At 31.6% G+C, this 19054-nt stretch overlaps 1 protein-coding gene across 5 annotated transcripts in view; it reads left to right on the top strand.

Moving 5' to 3' along the window:
- LOC105421974 (protein couch potato) overlaps nt 1-13710 on the top strand; it is an 86488-nt gene extending 72778 nt beyond the window's left edge. For all 5 annotated transcript variants that reach the window (XM_089082700.1, XM_089082699.1, XM_089082701.1 and 2 more), the window contains one exon: nt 19-13710. Coding sequence is in view for 3 of the 5 variants with exons in the window: in XM_089082703.1 (XP_088938829.1) it covers nt 19-73 (55 nt within the window). In the remaining 2 variants the exon portion in view is untranslated. The remainder of the gene's footprint in view (nt 1-18) is intronic.
- The last annotated feature ends 5344 nt before the right edge of the window (nt 13711-19054 follow it).

Genomic DNA, 19054 nt, shown 5'->3' with positions numbered 1-19054 from the left:
TTTGCTTCGACTTTTCAGGGATCAAAGAGGCAAGAAAACGGCCAACCTTAAGATTGATATCAATGGCATGTAAAGAGGCAGAATATCGGACGGCCCGAGGTAGAGAACGCGCTCTTGCAGGAAAACAAGATATGAAGAAGAACCATACAAGAAGTTGCACACTGAGGAGCGGTCAAGAATTCATCGGCGAGAGATTGCGAAGAGCGAAACGTAGAACGCGGGAGCAGTAGACACACATACACGTACACACGAACATATATAAGAAAGGAAAGAAAAGGAGATACGCAAAAATTGCGAATACGAGTGAAAGAGCAATATTTCGATCGCTTTTCCGCTCGAAAGGGACACAGCGAATATACATCGGTAGGCAAATTCTTGTAAATTCTTCGACATTGCAGAGAGAGGCGTGTTGGTTCGCGCGACTCTAGCGGGGGGCCCAATATAATCACATAATATTCCTAGGTATATATATTTTTTAACGAACATAACTTATCAATTCGCGTACCTATCTTTATCTACTATTTATTTTCACCGTGTCTTTGATCGCGATCGACGACGACGAAGCGAAAGAAAGAAACGCGGGGTGATACCGATGGGGTAGGAAGAGCGTTGAAGAGGAGGAAGCGAAAGAACGAGCAAGCAAAGCGAGGAAGCGGATTTCATTTCTTGTATCGTCTATACATATGTAAGAATGGCACTCTTCGCAGTCACACGTTACATCGTGATATTTGTTTACATGTACACATACATTCACATATAAAAAAGAACGAGCACATTTATACGACAGTCGCGGAAATTTTTTTAGATATACCATGCCACCTTGGGATGCATCCGCGACGTAGAAATTGCATTTAATGATCATCTATTGGACATTTTGGAAAAATTCATTAAATAAGTTATTACATCGAGCTTTTCAAATTATTCGTATCGTTGACAGAGTAATATCGTAAGAATCGAGTTTCATAAAAATTAAGCTCATTGATGCGTGATTAAAGCAGTTTGATAGGCACGATGCGAATCCTGGCGGCAGCTCCAACGCGAAATTGCGTATTCCACACTGAAACGAAATAAGCGAAATAAGGCGAAGATGAGTACATCAAGCTTAATACCAAAGGTGCCCTAAGAAGCGTGTATTTATGTTTTATCATCGGCGCGTCGCGCGAAGCACGAGCGCGCGTACATTTAACTATTGTATCTTGTTAAGGAGAGTCTAGTGTCCTAGGCGAGGATGAAGACGAAGCGAATGAAAGAGAAAAAGAGAGAGCGAGAGAGAGAGAGAGAGAGAGAGAGAGAGAGAGAGAGAGAGAGAGAGAGAGAGAGAGAGAGAGAGAGAGAGAGAGAGAGAGAGAGAGAGAGAGAGAGAGAGAGAGAGAGAGAGAGAGAGAGAGAGAGAGAGAGAGAGAGAGAGAGAGAGAGAGAGAACGGAGAGTGAGCGCGAGAGTGAAAGAAGAAGGAAGTCGAGTAGAAATGTAAGCAAAAACAATAGTGCGAGTGCGAGAGAAAATGCACAGATAGGAAGAGAGAAAAAGCGATCAGATCGAGAGAATGAGCGTTTAGCGAAAGAATGATTGTAAGTAATAATAATCTTATACACATATATATATATATATATATATATATATATATATATATATATATATACACATAACGAACGCGAACATATCATAGGGTTAAGCCCGTAGACGAGAATTAAAATGCGGCGAGAAAAGAATTTGAACGACCGTCCGCTTCTCTAAAGTAAAAATTGCGGAATAATGAGAGAAAGAGAGAGAGAACGAGAGAGCGGACGGAAGAAAAGAGGGTGATAGTGAAGGTAATGTGCCCCGCGTGTTAGAAACGGCGGCCAACTCGGCACGTAATTTGCCCAAGTGCCTTCCTGTTGGTCGAGTCACAAGCTGTAATCGGTAGCGCGTTACACATATAGGTCTTGTCCCGATTTTTCGAACTCCCAAAAAGAGAACTCCCGGCGCTTCTCTAAACGTGCAACCATATCCAAAATATGCCCCTTCGTCTCTCTTTCGTCCTGTCGCACATCCCTTTCCCTTCCGCCTTTTCTTCTTACTTTCTCGATGGCGGAAAGCTGCAAAGCTGAAGGCGCATTAAAGATCTCACAATAATTCGTAGATCGTAGAAAATGATTCGTAGAAAAAGGAGAGAGTTTCGACGAAATGGATTTTTCAAAATGGCTAAACAAAATTCATGAAAATCTGTTACAGTTATCTTGATAATTTCTCTTTGGCATGATTGAAATCTTACATAATGCACGTAAACATATTTAAAACGATTAATGATGATATTTATATATAATTTAATGTAAGAGTTTAATAAGTTTATTTTTTTAGATAATTACATGGTAATTATGTTTGTATTGATTTTAACATGAGATTATAATAGATTGTAATAGTTGTGTTAATGAAATAGCCACAACGCGAAGATTGTTAGAGCAGCTTTCGATAATTTTATGCAGCTTTCGCTAATGAATTTTTGAGTTTTATAACCAACCCTTGCAATTCCCGTTGTATCACTGGGCATTTATTACATGCATCCGCAATTAATGAAAATAAAAGTTACTTAAGAAACAAAAATAATTTCCGATTAACAGTGGATTATGTCGGTAATGGCGATCATCCACCGACGCGCTCGGGCGAATCGATCGATTATTCATCATTGATCGCCCGTCATTGTCGTTATCGATCGTCAAGTCATGATCGCGCCAGCACGTTCTTTATTTTTCTACGGAAAGCGACTGGAAAGCACTACGTTAGAAATATCACTTCGCGATACTGAGACTTGACGACACAATACATCCGAATAAACGCATGAGAATGAAAAGAAGATAATTGAATAAATCAACGGATATTATTGTTATAGCCGAATGTTCAAATTTCCACTCTAACCCTTTGCACTATTACTCTTGAGTCCTACTTTACATATCAACGTAGATTATCGGATGGATAAGAGACAACAATTGATACTTAACGCTACAAATTTTGGATTTAACAAGCCATTGCGACAAAATGTGATTTATGAAATTTTAGAAAGTATAATCTAATTTGTAATTGAATTGAGGCCTTACATTTCGAGGAGCAGTGAAATGAACTGATACTTAGGTCTGCTTGCATACAAGAGTATTCAACTGAGATAAATGAAATGGTTACATTAATGTGTAATTAAATAATAAAAAAAAGAGACTTAATCGATTAGCGTAGCTTTGCAAATGGAAAGCTTTTATGCGCTTGGAACCAGACTTACACATAGCTGGCCTTCTTTCTTAAAAAAAAAAAAAAGACACTATGATATTGTCATCGCGTTTTTTGCAATTAAGAAAAATAACATAAATTACATTCAAGTGCAAAGGGTTAATGGAATGTGCTAGTTTCAAGGATAAAAAGACTCGATTTGAAAACTTGATAAGAGTTTCAAATCTGCCGGGGATGATTCACGAATAGGATAAATATCTAGTAAAAGAAAAGAGGTAATGAGAGAAGTATAGCAAAAAGAATAGTGAGAAGTGCAGTAAACAAGTTTAGATCACGCGGCCGTGATCGCTCGGATGTTGCGATCGCGAGGGATGATCGTCGATCTTGGAAAAATGCGAGGATGCGGCGCGACAAACGCATTATTCGGTGTATTCAATAGTTCGTTATTTTGTAATTAGCCGTTAAGAGACGGATTCGTCGTTATCCACGATCGGAATCGATGAATCATTAGATTGAATTTTAAAGTGCTTTACAAGTGAACTAACACATATCAGTAGGCAGTACGCTATTATTACATTAACATAGAGTGGTATTCGCGTAAGGATATATTAGAAGGTTAATATAAAATATGAAAAAGTATATATATATATATATATATATATATATATATATATACATGTATCTACAAATAGATATATATATATATATGAAGAAAAAATATATATAAACCGTGCGACTTTTAAAGTACAGGGGCGAGAAATACATGTCAATCAGATATTTTGAACCGTCTCTAGGAAATTATTCTAGCGAATCTGTTTTATTTTTTTTATATACATGTGTATATATATATATATATATATATATATGTGTGTATACACATGTATAGACATATGCATATATTGCGGAAGCAAATCGTGTGCAATGTGCTGCGAAACGAATTATGCGAAACGCGAGCGTGATCGGGACTCTATAGCGCTCTTTTATTTCAGAAAAAATCATGAAAAATGTCATTTATCGAGCGAGAAATTCGAGAAAAAATCGTACAGTTGACATTCAACAAATAAAATACAAATGAAATAAATAATTTTTTATTATTAATTAATAAAGATAAAGGGGAAATTGAAAAGAAGTATGTACATAAATATGTTTGAACCTTTTGTGTATATTCACAAATGCAAAAATTTATGGACCAATGATTTGGCAAATATACAAAATGCCTAAAATCTAAATTTAGATGTTTCGAAAATTAAGAGATAAGTAGTAATCTGCAGTATTAAATTATAATCAATTGTACGATTTTTTCTCTGAGGAAATATACTCTCGTTTTAGTAATATCGAATCATCGGTTCGCATGATTAATCCACTGTATACAGTAAATTACAACTCGAATGATGTTTGCGTTGGAGATATCTCATAAAATTAAATATATAAACTAAGAATTTCGCGTCCACGTGAAGCTCACTGAAAGGGAAAAGAAAGCGAGATCAAAGAACGCGAGATCACCAAAGATGGCAATGTATTGATCCAAAGACTACCAATAGACCTCACAAAGACTATATCACGCTGTGAAAAAAAACATTAATATGCACCACCTGATGCTAGATTGTACCAATCTACCATAATAATAGCGCGAAGAGAGATCAAAGCAAGAATATGAATCGCATGAAGCATAATACACTTTTGTTTTTTGAATTTTTCTTGTAGATCCCAATTCCGTCCTCGTAGGAAAATCCTGCGGCAGGATCGACCCTCGAGATTCTAAAGCTTCTGCACTACCGTAAACCTATATGAAAACTATAATCAGAAAGCATTTTGACTTTTATTTAGCATCATGTTCAACGCTAAATATAGTCATCTGATTTGGAACTTTTTATTTAATTAATATCAAAAATGTTGATACATATTGCATAATTTCTTTTCCAGTAAATAAAAAATTGTACTGGCACTTTCACACAGTCAGAGATTGTTTGTAAAAACAATTGCGTCAAATTATTATTAGGTTTTTTGATGTGAAAAAATTGTTTTAAAAAAAATCAGACAAAAAATAACTGACAATTAAATTATATTTTTTGATTACAAAAATTGATTGCGGAAATCGCGTCTCAAGTTTATCAATGTCGAAAGGATTATGTACCTTATCATATTATATATGAATACATAAAGCAACCAGGATTAATAGTGCTCTTTTGAGCCTGACCATACCTTGAAAGTAATGACCATAATAGTATTGTTGTAACACCAAAAATGTGAAAGTGAGAAGGCACGATCCATAGACAAAATACATATCAATTTTCTAAAGCGCGCAAGATACGAAGCAGATTTGTCGCGGTGATATAAATATATCGGGTAACGGGCAGAGCTTCGCACCGATACCAGTGATAAGTGTCGAGGAAGGGAGTTTATACATTCCGGACGAATGATTTATAAGAAAGAGAAAAAAGAGGAAGAGAGGAGAGAAGTACGATAGTCTAAAAACAGCTTTCCTATTATGTTGAATACGATTTTGTTAATTGACTTAAGCGACCGCATGAACTTGTTCTAGCGGTGAATTATAATACGTCGCGATGTTTTTCGGAGTTTTATAAGATTGCGAGTAGGTAGTTAAGTAATCGTAGACTGTTCTACATAGCTATTAATCATAGTATCACACGCGCTTTCTGTGGTATTTAGTTGATTCTGTCATTGATGTTACATTCGTCTGACGACGCGCGACGTAAGTAAAGACGAAGCTAGACGAATATATATAAATATGTATATGCACCGTGGACTTCGATATATTTTAGAGAGCAATTACGATCAGACATCTGGATTTTTTTCGTTTGCAATTACTCGTTAAGTTGCAATTCTCATTAAAACATAGATATTGTTTACGTAAAAATCATTACTATTATTTGAATTATTATTTTTACTATTAATAAACTTATATCCAGAACATTTATAAGTGAATTCCCGGCAAAAAGTATGATGTCTGCTCGAAAGCATCGAAATCGAAGTGGTACTTCATTTGAAAGTAATTGACATAATTAAGTGATTCAACAACACTACACGTACGTGTGGAATCAAGAATGTAGTCAATTTGTATATTGCAATTATTGTCGTAATCTGGTGATGAATTTGATTTGTTATTTAGCAAAAATACAAGCGGCTTGTAAATTCTTATTAAAGCCGGTCGTGCTCAGGTAAACCACGTATATTATATTATTATATACGATGTGTGTATCGAGTAATCGATTAATCGTGTAATCGTGGGTATCCTTTGCTCGGGCACATCGGCGTCGCTTATGCGAAATATCGACGCCATTTCTGAACGACGCATTGGAGTGGCTGTAAAAATTATTAACAATTGGAATTCTAAAATTGAAATAAAATTTAAGTCTGGAAAGTTAAATGCGAGTGTGTTAAATAAACGTGCTTTTTCAAGCTGCGTAAAGAGAATTGTAAATTAATGTGAGAGATTGAAAAAAAGTTAAATATTTAACAAAAATCCAATATAAAGTTCAACAAGTAATTATAATGTAATCTTTATTAATTAATCTTTTAATAGGGCATTCATTAATTCTTTTATATATTACAATTATTATCACGTTTAATTTATGAGACTGTTAAAAAAGAATCGATATTATTATTATATTACTTTAATTTCGTAATTTTTGCCTTAAATCAAGCTTTAGTATAAATTTGAATAATTTCTTTTGAAGACTCTTGAATTTTCCCGAACAAACTGGAAAGTAATCTCGCGCAATCGTTAGGCATCCTCGCGTTGATCCTATAAATTTGAAAATCCGCGCAGTATTCTATGCATTCCCTCGAAACGAATATTCTTTGAGATATAAGTACTTGAGATTATTCGACTATTTATGCAATACATGCAAATAATCCCAAAGAGTGAAAAGTGCTACTTTGCGCCTTCATACAAATGTGCTCTCGCGAATCTCACGATTATCGCCCAAGAGAGTTGAGAATCGGCGACCAATTAACTCATGTCATTATTGCCAATTACAAATCTTTCTTCTCTCGTGCATCCGATCGCACATATAATAATGATTATCGTATGAGATCATGCTTTATACATTGTAATGATGTAATCAGCATGAATTGAACTGGACTTTTAATCTTATAAACTAATTAATAATTTTATACAAAGATTATTTATTACACAAATTTTAACAGATAAACATTAATTCTTAAAAAAAGAACTTACGTCGATTATTTAGTCTGTAGAATGTATTTCGATGTATACTATCGTAGAAAAGAATTGTTAAATTTATTAGTGCAATTAGTGAAACATGTATTTGACATGTGCAATGCACTTTTCATTAACGCTGATATTCCGACATAAAATTTAAAAGGCAATGATTGGATAATTGTCACAGTGAAGTATAACTATTATTATTTAATTTCGTTATTTATTTTATTATTTATTTTTATTATAATAAAAAGTACAAAAATAATAGTATTGATATTTCCGTTTGAAGATTTTTTTTTAAAGAAAAAATTTAATATTTCTTGCAATTTTCATAGCAATATAATATTATATTCTTGTTTTTAATAGTGTGAATAGTTTCTTATTGTGTGAAAGGATTCATTTTTTGCGAATTTTGTTCACTATGACATAATTCTATTCAATCATCGACGGTAGCCTTTACACCCGTCCAAGCCACGATCGCAAGATCGATTCACAACGACTACGTATCGAGATCACAAATTCGAGGGGAGGTTGTACACAGGAGCGAATAAAGGAGGGCGCCTAGAAAAGAGATTTTTTTTAATGTTCGAAGTATGTACTTATCTAAAGGATTGTTCGAGATGAGAAGAGTCGGGACTTACGGTTGCTTGATTAATTATTTGCGCGTTTGTGTATATGTATGTGCGTGTGTATGTATCTGTGTGCGTAAACCCGTAGGGTTTGCGTGAGTAAACCCGTTCACGAGATGGAAATATTTGTAGATGATATAAACGGATGTCTACACGACGAACTGTGGTACTTCGTACCAAACGTTCACAATTTCCGATTGTAAAATCGGACATCCTTGACAAAATAATTAGATGAACGAAATATGTATAGGAAGAGTTTTTCACTTTTATTCTGATTTTGGAAGAATAATGTGATAAGTAATACCCATTAAGCGTCATGAGATCGAAGTAAAATGTGAAGAATTCTTTTTATAAATTTATAATTTATCCATCTATCAACAAAAATTACGCTAATATTCTTGATGATCCTATAAATTGAGACGGATGGAGCAGTTTATACGAGGCATGCGAGAATTTTAGGATTATAAGCTTATTCTAGCGTGTTCATAGTGTGTTCCGTGGAAATCTCATACTGTTATAGACCTCGCCGATTCTGCTTTCTGAATACGTGAGTTTGCCGATTTATACATGTGTCCGTGGATCAGTATGAAAATTGTGAATATCTGTATATCCGGATCTTTGAAGAACATGAATTTATAACATTCACGCGCTTTATGGATCCGTAAGTCTTTAAACTTTTTTCAATTTATAAATATATGTTCATTGATTTGTGAATATTCGGCTGTATGGATTTTAAGAACGTATGGATTTATGGATCTGTAGATTTAGTGTTGTGCTTCATAGATCTGAATTTACGCTCAGGTGGATTGCGCACGTATTGCGTCCGGTATACGTCGGCCACGCGTGATTGAAATCTGCGTTTTCGCAAAACGCTTAAGAAGCATGTAATGTGGGTGCGTAACTTAGCGTTGTATAACTAGCGATTCTTTGACAGGGTCAATAAAAAAAAAAATAATTGGGATATGAAGCTATCACAATACAAATTCGCATTCGAACAATATATTTGATAATGGCCGACTTTATGTTTCAACATACATTCCGCGCAGCTGATGGATTAGGATATTTCGGTTATCTGTTAAATGTACGCTGCGAATACATACTGTGGAGTTTAATCCGAATAAGCTTTCGTGATCACTATTTCGTGAATATATCAAAGGTGAATCCGCATAGTTAATACTGCGACATGCGTAATCTCAGTTGAAAAAAAAAAAAAGACAGAATATGACAATCACACGTGTCACGAGATCGAACAGTAACTCGAGATACTAGGATCGTTCGGCATCGCTCAATTTGCAATGAGAATTCCCAAGGGAAAACACATAACTGCTTTTGATACTTATACACTGTACGTACGATAGTGACGTACGATATTTCGAAAGTGATAAAAAACACGCCCTTACATCTTTAACATATCAGAATTAGCGAAATCAATCGATCATAATATATGCTGGGCTCGTCTCTGTTATAAAAAGAGGAAAGAAAAACATGCTAGAATATCTATTTTATTATCAGTTACATTACTATCTATCTCAGGATAATTCAAAGAATTGTATTTATGAGTGAAAGAAGATAATATAAATTGATCTAGTCCAAAAGAATTATGTTTCCAGCAGTCAGTATACACAGTGTATTAGTATTTATGAACAAGAAAGAAGGTTTTTAAATTCTGTAACACACTTCACAGTATCTGTATGACACTTAATTTTTTCACATTGTAAATTATATATTTAGTAACATTTAGGTAGCTTAAATTAGTTTTTCTATAGGAAAATATAGATTCATTTAAATCGAGCATAATAGTTGGGGCTGTATTTTAATAACATGAAAAGTGTCCTGTAATTTTCTTTTAAAAATTAAAATTAATAATTAAAATAAAAAATAAATATATCAAGCATAATAAATGATCGAGCGTTTCGCCGAGCTAATCGCTATAATTAAGGGCACGCATTGGACCACATTCGTCGTTCGTAGACAACCGCGAGCGTTCTGTGGCGTTTATTAATCGATAGATACACCCGTGTCTTACATTTGTATCCGTCTGTATGTATGTAAGGACGTGTCTCTTTGTGTAGCTACGTTGTCCGTGTATTTATTTGCGTGTTGTTTTTAGATTTACATCGCGCACGTATTGCATGCGTGAACACGTGTATGAACGCGATTTCAGTTTGTATTGGATAGAAGATGAACAAGAGATATTAAAAGAGGAAAGTATGTAAGAAACAATACATATTATATCGAATTGAAAGCGTTCGAGGAAAATGGGATTTCCCCTATCACATGAATCAACATATGCGTGTATATATATTCAAATATGGATTACATATATATATATATATATATATATATATACATACATATGTGTATTTAAATAAGTAATTGATCTGCATTGTAGAAATTTATCAGAATTGGTAATGCATTGGAGACTCTTTGCCATAATATACGTATATATTAATACGTTAATTCATTTTTTGTATTTGTCAATTTTTTGAAACTTTACGTTTTTGAAAATAAATATTTTTGGAATTTAGATTTTGAATTATTATTAAAAATTTCTAAATTTTTGAGATATTAGAATGAAAAAAAGAGACAATTATCTTTTAAATTCTTTTAGAAATTTATTTTATATTCTTTTATATATATATATATATATATATATATATATATATATATATATATTATATATTATATATATTACACACACACACACACACACACACACACACACACACACACATATATGTATATGTATATAAAAATTTTTGAGCTTCATGATGCATACGCAAATAAAACTTTGGGGGAAAACCTGAAATTGAGTTACAGATATTCAATTCAAAAAAATTGTGAGTTATAATGTGTATATAAAAAAATTACAAGACAATTTCTATACACGAAAGAAATTTTGTCTGATTGCATAGAGGCAAACGGCGCGTTTTCTTGACGATCTTTTTGGTGTCAGAGCTGGGCTCTATGTTGGGCTCTGCATCAGCCGTTACTTGTTCTTTACACTTGGTTATCGTACACTCGTTAGCCGCACGGATAAATGATCGTCAGAAACGCGCCCGCATATCTCGCAAATCTTTATCAGATTGGGAGTAGAATCCTCATATAAACAATTAATAATTATTGTAATCATTAATTATCTTGCTCCTGTAATCGGTATGAGGATTCTATGACCTTTTTGAATTGCTCATTTGAATGTGGAACGTGGTGTGATTTTTCTCTGTTAAACATGTATAACGTTGTCATAGCAATTTCCTCCGCGCGGCAAGAGATCTATGTGAAAAATTGCGATATATTTCTATAGAGACAATTTACAATGTAAAAATTATCTACATTGTGAGGATTGTTCATGGAATAGCGGTTATAGCGTTACAAGAGAGAAAGATTAGCGAAGTATTGCGAAAATATGGATTTTTTTTGACACACTCGATTGGTCAGTCGATCGAGTGTCAGATTTGTCGTTTGAGTGAATTTAACGCTTTGCGGACGGAAGTGTGTGAATCGACGTCCTATACTTGGTCCGCTTTGGAAGAATATGGTGCGACAAATGCAAATGTTATTTTTGCGACTAAGTACGACCACATATTCGCTTAGGTATAATCGCTACTTTCGAGATTATAATTTTGTATTTGATCTCCGATGTATATCACGTGCATACAGCTGCAGAAACTAGTCCGTCCCCTGCGCTATAGCATAACACAGTCAGTCCGCAAAGTGTTAAAAATTCGAATCTACATATTTATATGCAATAGTGAATCCATATATAAGATTTTGCAAATATATCTTATATATTCCAGATCTAATGAGTCGACAATTTTTTTTGATAAACGCGACAAAATATTACGATTAAAAAGTTTCATTACAGTGCAATCTCTAATATCTAAAATTAATCAATATCAAAAAACAAATTATCTTAAACTGTTTGGATTATTAGATTTCATGTGAATAATCATATTTTTAAGAAACTAATGTTTATTATAACACATACATTATTATTATTTGGAATTTAATTTGGAATTATACAGTATTATACGTTTTACGTATACTAATTATTTACAGAGGTTGCACTAAATGAGATTAATTTAATAATTTTGATGTGACTATAATTTTGTTGATGATTTTTTTTTTATGTACGCAGGTATATGACGTGACTATATAAATGTATCAATGTATAACAATAGCATAAACGGTGTCTCGATTGTTTATATGTGCTTTTTCGTGTTATTTAGTAAATCCGCGGTTTACTACATATTGCGAATTGCATATATTATGCAACAAGGTACAAATTGGCGATTATATAATTGGCAATTTTGTATCAACATTGTTTAATAATAATTGAGCAGTGCGGGGAATTTGCGTACACTATATTGACAATGATTTTTGTTCATTTATTACACATACGGGAGCAATCATACATACTGACCACTGAAATGGCCCAGTACACAGGCAGCAAAATCGAGTTCACGCAAGCATGCGTCGCTTGGCACGACGACGGTTACTTTAAACATTGTGCGTGCATAATAATAACAGCAACACTAAATAAAGATAGTAATAATGATAATAACGATAATACTTTACTCGTATTCGTTACAAAAAGAGGGGAATACAATACATCTGACATATTTACGAGATAAAGTTTGCGCGTAAATTTGTAGGTAATAACAACAATACCGATAGTAATAATAATGGATAATGATGAATAGTAATAATATTAATAATAATTATGATAAAATTTAGCTGCAGCTTTCTGTGTAAGGTTATTGTGATATTTAAAGAATAATAACTTTACCGTAGCGACATTGAACTATGTTCAGAGATAAGAATATGATATTTAGTGAGCGAATAATAATATTAATAATAGTAATAATATAATAGTAATAATAATAACAATTAATCAGTATGTCGACGGGGCTTGAGTGGACACGCCTCTCCGAAAATCGATCGACGGCGAAGTACAAACTCGGAGCCGTGGGCGATTTCGATTCTCTCGTTTCTTCTTCTTTATTTTTCTCTATTTCTCTTCGGTACTAGACGTATATCTATATGAATGTTTATCTTGTTTTATCATCATAACGGACGAGGTTTGTAATGACAATCTGAGGCCTCGTCAAATACTGCCGGATACGTGACGGACATTCCGAAGAATATAATAAAGAATATCGAAATAAAAAGAACTAATTAGCTGCCACCGTAAACTATCAATGGATATTATAGAGTGGTGATCGTTTGGCAATTTGGAATGTCCATGACGTGATCTGGATCAATCCGTCCATAACATGTCTCATGCCGGAGACATTTGCACAAACGCGTGCATATTAATCATTGGGACTACAAAAACATATCATCATATATGTAATAATACTATATATATTATATATATATATATATTAACAAAAAAATATTAAGCAATAAGAAATTATTTATATGCCCATAAAGAAAAAATGAAATAGGACGAATAAAACAAGAAAGAAAACAAGTAACACATTAAACATTGCATATCAATTCGTGTGTCTGGGCAAGGATTAGCTTATATATATATAAATATAAATATATATATATATATATCTATAATCTTTACTTCGTCGTTGTCAGGCGTTAATGTTAAACTTAATTATCATTAATTAATTATTAGATTGTGAAAGAATTTCTTCAGGTTCTAAGCAAAATTTGGAAATAATAAAACGAACAAAATACATGAGCTGGGTATTATTTTACCTGTCAAAAATCCTTTTATCCTCCTTAAGTTTGATATAGTTGTTTACTTTTTTAAGATTTTAATTTCTTATTTATTACTTTGAATTTATTAAAAATAATTTATATTTTTTTTTAATACACAAAAAATTCATTATAATCATTAATTATAATAATTATTATATTATATATTAAATTTTGATATCTTAATTATTTATATATAAATATATGCAAATAATTAATGTATATAGTGTGGTGAGATTTTCACAATTATTAAAAAATATACATATATTTAATATATATATTTTATTGACTTTTTTTGTTTAACATGATAAGTTCAGGTTTTAATTATTCATAATAATCTAAATATTAAAAGTCTCAAAATGATAAAACAATTTTTTTAATATTTGAATTTTTTCAAAATTATATTAAGTAATTTTATAATTTATAATTTATTTATAATTCATCAGCTTCTATTAGTATAACTGTTTCAAAACAATTTCATATTTTACCAATAATTGATCACGCGGCATGCATTACGACAAAAGATCAAATGCGATAAGCACCTGTCGGATAATCTGGACGAGCGTGTACGGCTTCGCGTTTATTTATGCATTAACTCCTATCTTTGCGTATTGGTCTTTGCGTACATGCACTTAAGACCGTTTACGCAGCGCCCACATCAACATGACGTACCACTTATGTTTCTAATGCGCACGATAGTGCTTCTCTGTGTGTCAACGTTATCAATAGCTCTTGTGGAACTGCATTCGATGCGACATCAGGTATATCCGTTTACCTTATAATTGAACACTTCGACCCTTTATTAAGTGTTTATTTAAGTTACAGCACAAGACATATTTTATATTAAATTTATATATATGGTTAAATAAAATAGATAATTTATATTTATTTAAAAGTGTATCTTAATTTAAATTTGGCAAAACCCTAAGCAAATGATAATTAAAATTTCAAAATTATATGACATAAGTGAATATTATAAATTTTTTAAAGACAAATATTAATATTTATTACTGATGTATTTACAAATGTTTAAATTTGTAAGTTGAATAAATCTATATAATCCGTAGATTTATAATTCCGACTTTCGATTTCCACATTTATGGAATTATTATTGATATAGATAATAAACTTCGAACATTTTACTTCACCTTTTAGCATTTAATAATAAGATTTCTCTTTAGAGAAAATCGATATATCTCTCACAGATATACCTAATATGAAGCATATTTTTTGATTGACAGATCCGTTATTTTGCGAGAGTCATTCGACAGCGCTAGATTAGAACGATGATAAATGAGATTTCTCACATAGCAATATTTTCGATTTCGCTAAAACGATAGTGTCATTTTTTTAACAGAAAAATAAATATAACTATCGCGTGGATAATTCACTGTGAATAGAAAACCGACGATAAATTTGACTGATTTTTTTATAGCGACATTCACAATTCTTTACCGAGCTAAAAATCAACTCTTATCTTTGTATGCGATAGAAATCATCGGTAAATAAAGAATTAAATACTGTTTTGTCACATGTGAATTTAATTTGTCATTGTTCGTCAATTCATCAATTTATCGATCATGTTAATTGGATCCGATTGGTAATAACACGTGCCTTACAATTAATAGCGCGCTATTGAATCGAGTATGATCCCCGCAGATTTGATAACTAATAGGAAAGTAAGCAAATCTTCTCTCTCTCTCTCTCTCTCTCTCTCTCTCTCTCTCTCTCTCTCTCTCTCTCCTTTCTCTCTCTCTCCTTCTCGAAACAACCATACGTAACAGTGGTATTTGCAATTAGGACTACCTAATTTCGAATGTGGTGCACCACGATTGGATTGTGCGTGTTGACACATCATATAGATTATCTCACTGACCCGTAAGGGATTATTGTCCATCATTGAACTGCCATCTTGTGCATGTGCTTTAATAATATCCGTGTTAAATATGATCATAAAATATGTATTTAACATGTATGGAAAGATATAACTTTTACATATGAATAAATCATAAAAAGAAAATAAAAAATAAATTATAAATTTAAAAAATTTATTTATAAACCTAAAATATTTTTTATTAAAAGAATGAAAATTCTATAACATTTTGCATAAATTAGATTTAATTATTGAATAAATTAGGGATTCAGTAAACTTAATTACAAACTTAAAGTACAAAGTTAAATTTATATTTTAATACAATAAAAGAAAATTGCAATAAACATTGAGAAATTTTGTCGTGATTTACAATGAATAAATTTTACTAACAATTTGCAGTTATTCAAGCTAAAAATTGATCGAGATTGATTGAGATCTAAAATTTATAGTCCCATTCAGCTGCATCAGTTTAATCATGTTGAGAATAAAATGAGCATTTTCTTTTTTATTATCCTTTCAGTAATTCTGCGTAAATTTATTTGCGCTGTTTATGACAATTATACAAATTATCATTTTCAATAATTTGTATAATTTTTATTTGTGTAATTTTTCTTTTCTTTAATATTTTTTAATTTATTTTATATATAATATATAATATATTATGTGTGTGTGTGTGTGTGTGTGTGTGTGTGTGTGTATATATACACATAGTCTACTCTCTATTAATACTCGCGCACTCAACATTCTCTAGAGATCGATAATATTCTCGAAAAAAAAATATTTCCAGAGACGGAAAAGGGAAAATAGTAGAGAATAAAGAGGCCAGAAGGGAAAGTGAGAGCGAAGAATCATATTGGTGCAGAAGGTTGATTTGGCTTCGTCTTGAAATAGCTTTAGACCATCACAAGTCAAAAATATATCGTGCGCCGCGTCGTTGAGTCTAACTCTGGGCGGACGGAACGAAACGGAATGAAAAATGCAATATGTGTTCCGTATTAGGAACAAATTTAATAAATTTTTATATAATAAATTTTTGTGACAATTTTTGCAAACATTTTTTGATATAATGTATAAGTAAATAATGTTATTATCTTTTCTTCTCGATGTCAATATCGTTGACAAACAATTAAATTTAAAAAGATATAGTCAGTGCATTAAATAGACCTCTTGATACTAAAATGTTCCGTTTAAGAAAAAATTCATAAATCATAAATATTCTTGAAGTTATATATGGATTCAGTCTTGATAAATAAATATAGATAATATTCAATATACCATGCGATAAGTAAAAGCAATTACTAGTCAGTTTAAAATTAAAAGTATTATAATATGCTTTATAATATTTGTAATATTTCTTTATAATAGTGTTTGCTTTGTAATTATTTTTTATATAATTTAATATAATAAATTTACTATCTTCTTAAAAATTTTCTTGGTATCACATAATAATTTATATAAAAAGATGAAAGGAAAATCTGATATATAGAAATTTAATGAACGCCCTGGAATTCTGATTTTTATATTCGTAAAAACATTAAGATAAAATCTAGGATTAATATTAATATTGTAAACCATACATTTTTGTTTGATGAAACATAGCTGTTTTCAATGAAAAGTTGCGAAATTGCTTTTACACGAAACTAAAGATTGTTATCTTTCCAATTTATACGGACGGAAATCTTTACTTCTTGAACTGATAATCAACGTCATAGTTCAAAATTCTATTCCGGTTTACATGTTGAGAAGCATATGTATCTTCTAAGAATTTTCTTGTTATGACACGGATGCATTGTAAGATCATATGAGCAAAAATTTAAAGCATGCGATTTTGTGTTATTATTCGAAAATGCTGTCTGTTTAGTTATTTTATGTTCATTAGTAATATTAAATAATTGGTGAAAATTATCAATTAATCAGATAATTAATAATGTTTGATATAATAAGATATATCAAATTTTACAAAAATAACATGAATAATAACTCATTTTGACCGTCTCTTTCTTTGTGATGAAAAGATATTAGTATATTATTAGAGCAGCGACTCATTTCATTAGAATCATGACGTAGTTCTTTTCGTAATTAAGCACGCTGATCATATAAAATAAACTATGAATCACGTTTAAGCAAATAGCACTTTATATAAAAACAAAGTGGATCTCTTCTGAAGATATATAGTGCCAAATGTGCGAGATGATGTCATAATGACTTTCCTGAAACGATTTAAAATTGCTTGCAGTAGTCTTCTTGCGAACAGATATGAGCCAGCTTTCGCGGATCTTAACATCTATCGCCAGAATTTAAACAGGTTGGTGTTTAGAACAAACACGTCATGATACGTCACTTGGATCAGTTTACAGACAATAACATAGTAGATCTGGCCATTTGATGGCAATCGTATTACTTGCTGCTTTAGAAAAGTTTTCTAATTTATAAGTAAATAATTTCATATATAATAAATCCTAAAATTTAAATAAATTATTTTAAAATAAAATTCTTTTATACAGTATACAGAACTGTTAATTTGACATTAAAATTTAATATTTAAAATAATATAAGATAATTTTGCGTAAAATAATAAAATGTTTCTCGTTTTGTTATTTTAATTAAGATTTTTAGTTTTATATAATATATATATATATATATAAAATTATTAATTTGAGACTTTTATTTTGAAAATTTATGAAAAAACATGGACGACGAATATTGTATTATTTGACTACTATATTGATAAATATTAATATATAAATTAGTTATAATTAATAATAATGATATGTTAATGTTTCTTTTCAAAATTTATACTTTGATTCAGTTGAAATTATTTAAATTCAGAAAAAAGCTTTTAACAGTTTATTTTTAAATAAATAATTAGAAAAAAACAAATATATTATTCTATATACTTTTTCTAAAATTTTAAAAGTAAAATAGTTTTATATATAGTTTTATAGTAAAATCGAATAATGACTGTTCTTGCTAAGAAGTTGAAAGTCATGCAAAGTTACTACCAGTTTAAGAGAATGAAGTTTTCATTGAATTACGGTACATGTCACTCATAAGGAATTAAAGCACGACGGTTTCTTAGATTAACAAAATTTTTTTATCGTAAGAACATTTAGTTCTTTTCATCTATTTCTTAGATTCCATGATATCTGTTTATTTAATCTGCCTATTTAAGCTGGATTTACAAAATTAAAGTATCGACGTTATCAACAAATGTTATCAACAGTTCGTTGCTGAAAGCAGATCCTACAGTTTTCAATGATTTCCCGTGAAGCATATTGCGCATTCGGCTGAAAAGCTGAAGCGCGTGGAATTGGACACGCACCAACTTCGCCTTCGTCTTCTTGTCGTATTCTTCGTCATGTTCATCGTGGTTTTCGTTGTGGTCGGTGACGAGGGCGTGCAAGAGAACCGACGCCGACGCCTGGCGTCGCTGCGTCGGTTCTCGCCCTAG

Source organism: Pogonomyrmex barbatus, unplaced genomic scaffold (genome assembly GCF_055798465.1).
Source record: "Pogonomyrmex barbatus isolate J1 unplaced genomic scaffold, ASM5579846v1 scaffold6, whole genome shotgun sequence".
Classification (NCBI taxonomy): Eukaryota; Metazoa; Arthropoda; class Insecta; order Hymenoptera; family Formicidae; genus Pogonomyrmex; species Pogonomyrmex barbatus.
The sequence above is the reverse complement of the archived record's forward strand: the minus strand, read 5'-3'. Positions and strand labels throughout refer to the sequence as shown.